This window comes from Phyllobates terribilis, unplaced genomic scaffold, assembly GCF_046119375.1.
Source record: "Phyllobates terribilis strain yellow unplaced genomic scaffold, ASM4611937v1 Scaffold_5__5_contigs__length_657084704, whole genome shotgun sequence".
NCBI lineage: Eukaryota > Metazoa > Chordata > Amphibia > Anura > Dendrobatidae > Phyllobates > Phyllobates terribilis.
The window spans coordinates 222253843-222265888 of NW_027362765.1; the positions used below are offsets into that span (position 1 = coordinate 222253843).

Below are 12046 nucleotides of genomic sequence, written 5' to 3' on the forward strand. Positions count from 1 at the left end.
GTTTTTAAAAATATTTAAAAAATTAAAAAAATATAAAAGTTTAAATCACCCCCCTTTCGCCCCATTCAAAATAAAATAATAAGAAAAAAACCCTCACATACACATATTTGGTATCGTCGCGTTCAGAATCACCCGATTCAATATAAAAAAAGAATTAATCAGATCGGTAAACGGCGTAACGAGAAAAAAATTCTAAACGCCAGAATTACGCTTTTTGGTCGCCGCAACATTGCAATAAAATGCAGTAACGGGCGATGAAAACATCGGATCTACCCCAAAATGGTATCAATAAAAACTTCAGCTCGGCGCGCAAAAAATAAGCCCTCACCCGGCCCCAGAAAATGGAGACGTTATGGCTCTGGGAACAAGGGGATCAAAAAACGAAAATGCATAAAAATTGAAAGTTCAAAAATTGCAAATTTTTCAAAATTATCCTTAAATTCAAAATATTTTCATAAATAAACGTAAAATATATTGCCCCATATTTACCACTAACATAAAGGACAGTTGTGTGACGCTAGAAAGCCCTACCCTGGGAGATGGGGGACTCGGAGCCGGGTCCTGTGTGCTAGATGGGGTGCAGCCGTGGCCCGGACCCGCTCCGCGCCCAGGGCCGTCACACTGAAAAGAGGATGGAATGGGCTTATCCGGGTTGAGTGGCTGATCTCGACTACGCCACCTGTGGCGCCTGGTGAAGGCCACCAGCGCTGCTGCAGTCCGCTGAGGCATGGTGTTATGGCAGCCGTCGTTGTTACTACTCCCCACAGGCGGAGCAGGGCCTCAGGGCAGAGGGCCAGGATGGAGGGGGTAGTAGTGTAGGAGGTCTGGTGCTGCGTAGTGCAGTGTAGTGCAGAATAAAGAGTCCGGAGGCCATAGGGGTTAACTTCCAGAGTTTTTACTCAAGTTGAAGAGTACAGCTGCAAGGCTTCTCCCTGCTCCTCGCGGAGTTCTGCAGTCACCAGAGACGGGGGGGGGGTCCGACAACCTCCAGTGTTCAATCAGGACCCCGCACCAGAGTGTTCCTAGACTTCAGACCGGGTCCTTTCCTGTCTGTGTGTGTGTAGATAGGCCGGGTCTCCCTCTGAACTTCACTCAGAAAAAGGGTACGGGTGGCAGCTCCGCTCCTTCCGTTACCCGGTGGGATCCTGACCAGGACGTGGAGTAGCAAGGTCAGGTGTCGGGGGCCGGTACCCCTCTTGCAGCCGGAATCCCTCTGAATAGATCAGCATAGCGAGGACAGGTGGCGTATACCACTCCGTCTGCATCCTCCCTGGGATCCATTTGCGGTGGAGCTACACTCCTAAGCTCCGGGCCTTCTTGGTCATGGTCCTTGACCAGGCTGAGACACTCATTATCTGCAGCCTGCCCCTCGACCCAAGGCCAGGGTACGAGGGCTGTGTCTCCATCCGCCGCAGGCCCACACAGGATCCACGTTCAGGGTAGGAGATCACAGTAGAAGAACAGTCAAAGAACAAAGAACAATGAGCTCAAGATGGCTGTGTATTAAATATGAATTATTAAGTGTCACTAAAATGTGAGTCCTCCACCCTCACCCACTAAATGGTTCCCCTATCTCTTGGTTCCCCAGTCTCCCGCTTACCAGGAGGGGCAGCACCTAGTGCATTCTAGTCCCCTCTGGTGGGAGAAGTGTGGTGTTGGATGTGGAGGTTAGGTCCTGACCATCACACTGTTCTTACCTCAGAGGAGGAACACTACACTCCATTAAAGAAGTGCAGCATCCCTGTGGCGATCGAACCCTCAGGGGCGCAACACAGTGTGTTTGAAAAAAAACAGACAATTACTGGGATATGTGGAAGCAATCCAGCGTTATTACCGCATAAAGTTACAGGTCAGATTTGAAAAAAATTGGCCTGGTCAGGAAAGGGAAAGGGCTAACGTGTTCTGTGAAGTCTACTCCTACTAAAATGACTTATGTTCTTGATCCTTAAAAAAAAGATTTAATTTCATTGTATTCATGTCACGGGTGTATCAGATGTGACAGACCGTCGCCCTGCAGTTGGTTGCAGGAGATCTCTGCGTTTGGCATTACAGACATCTTCTTAGATGAGAGGCTGTCTCTAAGACCTAGCGGCTACCTCCTTCTGGTAATTAGCTTCCTGGCCTGGGTGTATATATATCTGGTGTGTCTGAGAGGGAGATGCCGGCTACTTGTGAAGGCATTAGGAAGAGCAGTACTTCCTCCTTTCTGGAGCTTGAGGCCGAGTTCGCATTTGTTTGGAGTCGTCTAAAGCTAAGCAATTCCCCCTGCTTGTCTACCCTTGTTGTCTATAGAGTTTAGTGGAGATTGACTAGTGCTCATCTCCTTCCTTCCCTTGCCTTCGCCATACACCAGGGAAAGACAGGGGGAGGCACGCATGTGGCTATTGGTGAGGAGCCAATATAGAGACGGTAGTTGAGACAGGGTGACACTAGTCCAGACTAGGAGGTCTTCATTCCCCCCTTTCCCTAGTGTCTGGGCTCCCTTTCCCTCTTCCCTCTGTGTTGCACTAAGTCTTTCCCACACCTGGCATGACAATTCAGTTGCATAATATTTGATTGGTTGTTTTTTGCTCCTGAAAATGTTCATGTACCGTATTTGAATCTATCTGTATCATTATCATACTGACTGTCTTCTCTCGTGTCTCCTCATTATATCTAGTGACTCCATATACTTCTCTTTCACTGAGATCCCAGATGACATTTCTCCATCACAGTCAAAGGACCACTTCACCACTGCTGAAGAGGATGTCTTACAGCTGTCTACAAGGTGACCTATAGAGACTATAAGAGTTATTGGCTTTATCAAAATAAAAGGCTAGTTAAAGCACCACTCCAGTGTTGTTGTTTTTTATTGCGGCGCTGAGGTGGTGCTTCTAATCTAAGGCCTGCCCCACTCTCATACTTACCCTCCGTCATCTTCACCTTCTATCGCCGCCTCTCCCTTCGGTCTCCAGCAGTTTGTGACCTGCTTTATCGCTCCAGTGTTTGTTCTGGCTCTCATAGACTTGCATTGAGAGCTTCTACCATTACTTCTGACTTTGCAGTCACAAGATGACACCGCAGGATCAGCGTGTTGCCGATAAAAGGTGAAGAGTGCGGCGGATCAGTATAATACTGAGGACAGGGACCTTAGATTAGAAGCACCACTCCAGCGCTGAAAAATAAAACGCTGGAGTAGTGCTTAAAAGGATATGACCAGTTAAGACAAGTTATGACCTCTCCGCAGGAGAGAGCGCATGCCCGACTGCTGCTTCATCCAGTCCCTATAGGGCTGCCAAGCGTCACACTCTGCTTTTTCAGGCAGCCCCATAGAGAATGAATGGCGCTGTGGTTGGGAATCTGACCTGCTGTTCCACTTTGTTATGAGAATAAAAGTGTCCCATTGGGAATAAAAATTCCTTGTTCTGCCAATTATGGCAGGTCCCAGCGGTAGGACCCCCTCCAATCAGTAAGTTATCACGTATCCTAACTTGTTTTCAGTGGACAGCCCCTTTAAGGAAGATATAGACATGAGATAACTGACAGCAATTCTGCTGACTCCTCTGAACACTGAAACTGGCCAAATATATATGTTTATGTTGAAAGGAACAAAGGATAAGCAGCTACTTGTGGCACTGCCTGTCCTACAGTGCAAGAAGTACTCTGAACCAGAATAAAATCCAAACTGTTGAATTTTTATTTTCCCCAATTGCAGGTATCTGGGTATCACATGGCAGGCAAGATAGCCATAAGACACACATAAAAATCTTATGTCTATGGCAAGCTAAACATATAAAACATATATTACAGAGCAAATTGAGATAAGATAGATAAAGGAATTGAAGGCACAACCACTGAAAATACAAAATCTTTGTTTCTTCTTTATTAGAAATCCATTAAAAGGGTATAAAAAATATGATCACCATTGGTTACAGACTTACGCATTTTCTTAGTCTTTGGCGCTGTGTATGCCAAAAACGCATAAGTCTGTCACCCATGTTGTTTACATGTTTTATACCCTTTTAATGGATTACCAATAAAGAAGAAGCAAACGTTTTATATTTTCAGTGGTTGTGCCATTAATTCCTTTTTCTACAATTGTTCATGTTGCTGGTCTGCAATGCAATAGGCACCCATAATTACAGGGGAGTGTTTTTACATGGACTGTTTTTGGTAGCTGGTCAGCTTTCTCAATACTTCTGTTTTCTCATGAGATGAGATAGACTTTACTGTGGGTATTGGGCACATTTAAGCCCCCGTCTCACATAGCGAGATCGCTGCTGTGTCACGGTTTTTGTGACGCAACAGCGACCTCACCAGCGATGTCGCTATGTGTGACACTTTGCAACGATCAGGCCCCTGCTGTGAGGTCGCTGATCGCTGCAAAGTGTCCTGGACCATTTTTTGGTCGTTGCTCTCCCGCTGGTCAGCACACATCGCTGTGTGTGACCAGCGGGAGCAGCGATCAGGCTGGTAACTATGGTAAACATCGGGTTACTAGGGGCACACGCGCACTTAGTAACCCGCTGTTTATCATGGTTACGAGCCTGCTAAAGTGAGTGGTAACCTCCCGCTCACTGTAGCAGAGTGGTAACCATGATAAACAACGGGTTACTAGGAGCGCGTGTGCCCCTAGTAACCCGATGTTTACCATAGTTACCAGCCTGCTCCTGCTTCAGCAGGCTCGTAACCAGGAGCAGGACATCGTGGAAAGATTCTTTCCACGATGTCGCTGCTCCCCTGATCGTTGGTGAGCCTGCCTGTTTGACAGCTCACCAGCGACCACATAGCGACGCAGCAACGATCCCTGACAGGTCGTATCGTTGTCGGGATCGTTGCAGCGTCGCTAAGTGTGACGGGGCCTTTAGACTAGCCCATGATCGGCAAATGAGATTTCATTGGACTGTCGTTCCTGATTATCGACCAGCTGGCAAACACTCATCGAAGCATTGTTCATTGGGTGCAGTCATTTTTCTGCTGACTTAAAAACCATTGTTATCAACAGAATATCGTCCTGTGTAAACAGTTGATGTGCTGAAAATAACATGATATTCGGATCACAATCATATTGCCATATGTGTAGATGTGTGGTCAGCCAGTCTAAACAGGCCATTAAATTGGCTTGCCTTTAGCTAATCAGCGATCATTTAATGGTCGTAATCACGCTAATTCCAGCATATGTGTTTATTTAATTTAAACTGTATTGTTTCCTTTTCACCTATTTATTAGCCGCTCACCCTCCCCCAAAAGTGACTCTGAACTGGAAGTAAAGGCCCCTGGGTCACCTCGCACCGAGAGCTGCATAGAGTGGGACTGGGGAAGGCTCCCGCAGGTGAGGAAAGCCCTTTCCAATCATTACCTTGCACACATACATTTAATAAGGTCTATCTAGTTTGATCTGGTCCAATTCCTTTTTTGTCTTTGAGGTTTCTTGGACAGATTTGGGTCTTCAAACATCACAGTCTCTTCCACCAAGTCCAACGAAGGAGCTTGAACTACTTCAACTTACCTCACCAGATCCAGGGCTTCCTGTGCCAACAGAAGGCGGTGGGGCTAGCCAGAGTGTCCCCGAATGTGCGGAAACGTCCATGCATCCATGTCATGAAGGTTTGCAATCGAAATGCCACAATTTAGCTCTATTTTTCTGACATTTGCATTTATTTCCCTAATTTAACAGAGGTTTGCAGAGTCAGAGCTTTACGAATAGTTCAAAAAAGTTATCTAATTTTCAAATATGTCGTTTTTTTCTATCCTTTGCTGATTTCTAGACTCGGGTGCAGGACAAAGTAGTTAATTTTTTAATGGCATCCTTTAACCCATTGATGATGAATGGTGTATATATGCTTCACACATGTGTGCTTACCGCTGAACAGAAATTTATGTGACTGTAATCCTATCGGTACTGTCCAGTGTAACCTCAAAATAATAGCAGGTGCAAGCCTGTGATCCAGGTGCAATCGTGAATTTTGACAGATGAAGGGAGCACCCCATTAGTGCCCTCTGTGTTGCAACTGTGAGGCCCTGACGGATTACTATGAAAACCTGAGGCTTAACAAATGCCCCCATTCCTGCCATTGCTTTTAGACGTCTTAGGTCCTGTTCACATTGAATTTTCTGCAGTGCGTTTGGGGGTTATGCCTTAATCCCCCTAAAAATGGGATTAAGATGTACCCCTGATGGGCTATCGAATTGAATGGAGCTCAAATCCGAATTTCCCAATTTGGTCAGACAGATGTAGAAATGTAGTCTACTATGTTTCTGCGTCCATCTGAATAAACCGACACTTTCAGAAATTGAACTCCGTTTGTGCCATTAGAGTCTATGGCCCATCTGAATCTGAATCCCATTTTTAGGGGGATTCAGATGCAACCCCCAAACTCACTGCAGAAAACACAGGGTGGACCCGGCCTAAAGCATTATAAAGCTGCATAAATCTTCAACACTCCTAGTGGGACACTAGAAAACATTACTCTTTTTCTATGAAGTGCTTTTACTGTGCAAAAACAGAAAAACGTATTTAAAAAAAAACTATATTTATTTCTCATTTTCTGCCTCCCCACAAAAAAGAAAACAAATTAATCATGAAAATACAAGTTATCCAAAATTATGCCATTGGTAAATGAACTGTCACAGAAAAAACTAATCTCATACAGCAATGTCGATGGCAAGATAATAAAAGTCATAGCTTTGAATACACGTAAAAAGAAAAAACAAATGTGATCCTGAAAGCTAACAAAGACTTGGTCCTTATAGGGTTAATATAGCATGGTACCATATTATATAACCCTGCCAGCACAGGCATAATACAGTGTTATTAGAGTAAGAGGTCAGCCTCCAGGAAGCCTGACATTGGAATAATCTGCCAAAAAATCCTCTGTCCAGCACTTGTCCTGCGTGTTCTGCCGCTGCTGGTCTAGTACTAATAGCTTTTATTGTCATTTTTATATGCAGATGCAGTCAATGAACTTCCTTCATTGCATCCTGATGATGTTCTGTCTCCTGACTCTCAGGAAGTGTCACTTTACTTTCCTAACAGGTAAGAGGAAGGAATTATATGAGGCTTTTTCATGTTTAAAGAAGCCTTATCCTCAGTCTGTGGCTATGCTTTTTAATTAAGAAAACAACGAGCAGGCAAGACTGATGATTTTAATAAATATAACTCATTAACAAAAATGCCCCAAATTGCTCTTAATGGCAATCTAAATATTGCCATGCTAAAGAACTTCCGGGTTATGGGATTCCAGCACGCAGAAAAGGATTTCACTACCCTTCACGACCCCCTCACCATAAAAGCGCGAGATCTTGTGCTGTGATCTATAAATCAACATTGCCAAATCCTTTACTAAGCAGTCACTGATCAGGAACCGCTCTACTGATGTTACCAATAGAGATGAGCGGTGTTCGACTCGAACTGTTCGCCAATCTCAAATTCGAGCTGTTTTGGGCGGTGTTCGAGCACGAACGATTTGAGAAAAATTCGGCTGTTCGAGGTTATGTTCGATAACTGTTCGTGCACCAAAATCATAACTGGATTTTTTCTCAGTAATGATGAAAATTAATGTTAATACGCAGTTTGAGTGTACAGCGGGGTGGGGGGAGGGGCAGGGGATGGATCTCTGCAGGAATAATGAAGATCTCCATTTTTTTTTTCTCTTTCCCTCATTTACAGTGGGGAGGTGCAATCTGTCAGCCTATCAGCAGCGCACACACGGAGCGAAGTGCTTTTTTTCACACAAGCAAGGGCATGTGTCATTGGCAGTGTATGTCACATGTCCTTGCCCTATAAGACCAAGCCATTTTCCCCGTCGCCACCATTTTCTCACTGCTGCAGCTGCGTGTTAGACGGCACCGCTGTTGCTGTGTGCGCTATACCTTGTTAATTTCAAGCCAATTTTCGCACAAATCTACAGATAGCTTGGGAGTAGGGAATAGTTGTGATTGCAGTCCTTTTAAGGACTACGTTACATCATTTCATACGACTTTTATCAGGCAGGTCTGTGCTCTTAAATAGATAGATTGTGGGAGTAAAGACTAATTGTAATTGCAGTCCTTTTCAGTACTAAGTTACATCAGTTCCTATCAGTTTTTGCCAGGCAGGTCTGTGCCAGTGCTGTGCAAGTTTTTTTCACAGCATTTGGCTGAATCTAGCAAAGCTAATCCTTTTTGGCCTATTGCAGAGTGTGTTAGTCAGTGGAGTAGCCTATCTGTGTTGCAAGCTACACCACCTGTGTATAGAATACCAATTTTTTTACTGCACCTAGTGAAGTAAAATCTTTTGGGCATAGCATCATTCTATTAGTCCATCTATACTGACCTCCATCAGGTTGCAAATTGAATACAATTTTTTTCTGCATCTACCTCTGAAAAAATATTTGGGCTTCTAGCAGTGTGTGGGACTTGTTCTATTAGTCCATCTATACTGACCTCCATCAGGTTGCAAATTGAATATAATTTTTTTCTGCATCTAACCCAGCCAATAGTTTTGGCCTAATACCACAGTTTGGCCACTCAGCTCTGCTCGGTTCCCATCCATTGTTTTTTTGTGCAAACAACTCCAGAGTTGTGAATTAGTTAACCACCAAAATGAGTGGAAAAAGGCCTGCTGCTGGTGGAAAGGGGAATAGGCGTGTTGGGAAGGGGAAAAAAGGTTGTGTCCGTGGGGTAGGTGTTAAAGCAACAGTAACATCTGCAGAAGAAAGACCATCTTCCAGCCAAACTAAAATGTCTACTTCTTTTAGCGGACAATGTGATAAGATCCCTTTCTTACGGCCACGCCAATCGCTACAAATTCCAGATGAGGCACAAAAACAGCAGGTGCTTCAACGGATATCAAGTGCTCCTTTAAGTGGGCTCTCCTCCACATCAACTTCAACATCACAAATACTCCAGTCCTCAAAGGTGTCACCCCAATCGCACTTGCTTCCTCACAGCTCCCAAATCTCCAGCTGCCCGTCTGAGTATGAGGTAGAACAGATGGTTGAGTCTGCAGAGCTGTTTACTCATACTATAGCCTGGGAATCAGAGGTCGACTCCAGCGCTTCTGTGAATCCAGACGAGGAAATGATCTGCACTGATGCCCAGAATCTTTATGAGTTGGATCCAGGACCAGACGCAGAAGGTTCTGACCATAATGTAGACCCTCATTCCCAAACTGTAACTCCTGTTGGTGGAGACAATGAGGAAGACGATGATGAGACTCAAATACCTGATTGGAGCGACAACTTTAGTTTTTTGTCAGGGCAGGAACTGGTTGGCTCTGAGGACGACGGGTGTGATAACGCACAGGGTGATGATGATGAGGTTGGAGATCCCACTTACTGTCAACCCACAGTCAGCCAAGAGATGAGGTCAGCAGAGGAGGTGGAGGAGGATGCTAGTGACGACGAGGTCAGGTTGCGCCTTGCTGGACAGAGACGTAGTACTGGAAGCACGTCAACAACTGCATCCTCAAACACAACTCTGCCTCTCACCACAAGTCGTGGTGGCTCTTCAGGTCGCATGGGTGCTAAGCCTTGCATAGCCTGGGCATTTTTTCAGATCGATAAAGATGACCCAAATCGTGTTATCTGTAACATTTGTCAGCAAAAGCTAAGTAGAGGCCAAAAAATACATAGTTTGAGTACTTCATGCATGAACCGGCACATGGACATTAAGCATAAGTTGCAGTGGGAAGCTCAGTGTGCTACAATGCGGCCTAGCCGGCAGGGCCAACCACCGTCTGCCATATCTTGTGCATCCGCGGCCTCTTCATCCTCTGTGACTTGGGGGACAGCAGTCACACCTGTTTTGGGGTGCAGACCTGCCACCTCTTTACCCGCAACAGCCAGCGTGATTAGCAGGTCATCATTTTCTTTGGAGGTGGTAACACCAGCTGGTGTTGAGTGCTGTCCGACATCGATAGCACCACCTTTGGATCAAGGCAACCTAACATGTCCGCCTGCATCTTCCTCACAGACCGGCAGTTTGCCGGGGACACCCTTATCAACCCCGTCTAAGCACAATAGCCAGCCCTCGGTCCCTCAGATGTGGACAAGTAAAAGACCATTTCCTCCTAGCCATGAGAAAGCTAAGAGGTTGAATTTCACCATCTGCAAGCTCTTGGCTACAGAAATGCTGCCTTTCCGCCTGGTGGACACAGAGGATTTTCGAGACCTTATGTCCGTCGCAGTGCCCCAGTACGAGATGCCCAGTCGGCACTACTTCTCAAAGAAAGGTGTGCCTGCGCTCCACCAGCATGTCGCACACAACATCACCGCTTCTTTGAGAAACTCTGTGTGTGACAGGGTGCATTTCACCACAGACACTTGGACGAGTAGGCATGGACAGGGGTGTTACATGTCGCTGACTGGGCACTGGGTAACTATGGTGACAGCAGGACAAGGGGCTGCTGTCCAAGTCTTGCCGTCCCCACGAGTTGTGCGTCAGTCCTCTTTATCTCAAAGTTCCTCCACTGCTTCTGCCTCCTCAACCTCCTCTCGGTCCTCCACCTGCACCCAAAGCCTGTCTGGTCATGCCACAAGCTATCAAACTGCGCAGAAGGGATCCTGCACACCTCCTTACTATGCTGGCAGTAGGGCTCAACGTCATCAGGCGGTTTTTACTTTGAAATGTCTGAGAAATGTGAGTCACACAGCTGAGGAGTTGTGGTCAGCTCTGGAGAACCAATTTCATGAATGGTTGTCTCCACTGGACCTGAAACCAGGGAAGGCCATGTGCGACAATGCTGCAAACCTGGGTGCGGCCCTTCGCCGGGGCAATGTCACACACGTGCCTTGTATGGCTCACGTGTTGAACCTGGTTGTCCAGCAATTTTTAGCCCACTATCCCGGACTAGATGGCCTTCTGCAGAGGGCATGGTCGCTGTGTGCTCACTTCCGCCGTTCGCATCCCGCAGCTCAGCGACTTACATCTCTACAGAAGTTGTTGGGCCTGCCTCTTCACCGGCTAAAATGTGATGTGCCTACCCGGTGGAATTCAACTCTGCACATGTTGCAGCGACTGTGGCAGCACCGACAAGCCCTGGTGCAATACTTTCTGACGTATAGCCTGGGCCAACGAGATCCAGAGGTGGGGAAATCACGCTGGAGGAGTGGTCTCAGATCAGGGACCTATGCACCCTTCTGCACAGTTTTGAAATGGCGACGAAGATGTTTAGTGCTGACGATGCCATTATCAGCATGACTATTCCGGTGATTTACATGCTGGAGCACATGTTAAACAGAATTCGGAGTCAGGTGGTGGCACAAGAGGAGGTGGAGGAAGTAGAGGAGGAGGAGTTGTATGCGGAAGGGCTAACATCTGCAAGGTCCAGACGGTCGGCAGCACCAAGGCGGCAGGCATGTGAGGGTGGGGGAGATGGTTTTACCAGGGCGCATGGTAGCAGCCAAACTAGTGAGGAAGGTGCAGGAGCCCAGGAAGAAGTGGAGGACGAACTGATGGAAGACTCATCAGATGAGGGAGACCTTGATCACATTTCTGTTGTGCGAGGTTGGGGGGAGAGGACAGAGGAAGGAAGCATGATTGTTACCTCGCCACCAACACAACAGGGACTTGGTGCTCCTGGATGCGCAACACACATGAGTGCCTTCTTGCTGCACTACCTGCAACATGACCCTCGAATTGTGAGAATTAGAAATAATCCTGACTACTGGGCTGCCACACTGTTAGATCCCCGGTACAAAAGTAAATTTGCAGAAATTATTCCTGCCATAGAAAGCGATGCACGCATGCAGGAGTATCAGCAGAGACTGTTGCAGAATCTTACATGTGCTTTTCCACAAAACACCAGTGGTGCACGTAGTGAATCTCACAGTTCCAACTTGCCAACCGTGGGACCGTCGAGTGTTCAGCACTCAAACCGTAACAGACCCACAGTATCTGCTGGTAACAGCAATTTTGCGGAATCATTTCACCACTTTTTTAGCCCATCCTTTGCAAGGCCACAGGAGACAAGAAGTCTGACACATAGTCAACGCCTAGAGACGATGGTACAGGAGTATCTCCAAGTAAACATTGAAGCCATGACTGTGTCACTGGACCCTTGCTCTTTTTGGGCTTCCAATCTGGA

General features: G+C 46.4%; 1 protein-coding gene across 3 annotated transcripts in view; it reads left to right on the plus strand.

Moving 5' to 3' along the window:
• The window catches only part of LOC141272772 (phosphatidate phosphatase LPIN3-like), a 215757-nt gene that overhangs the window by 172640 nt on the left and 31071 nt on the right, over positions 1–12046 (plus strand). For all 3 annotated transcript variants that reach the window (XM_073683836.1, XM_073683838.1, XM_073683837.1), the window contains 4 exons: positions 2660–2767; positions 5209–5311; positions 5406–5586; positions 6931–7015. In XM_073683836.1, coding sequence (XP_073539937.1) covers positions 2660–2767; positions 5209–5311; positions 5406–5586; positions 6931–7015 — 477 coding nt within the window. The remainder of the gene's footprint in view (positions 1–2659; positions 2768–5208; positions 5312–5405; positions 5587–6930; positions 7016–12046) is intronic.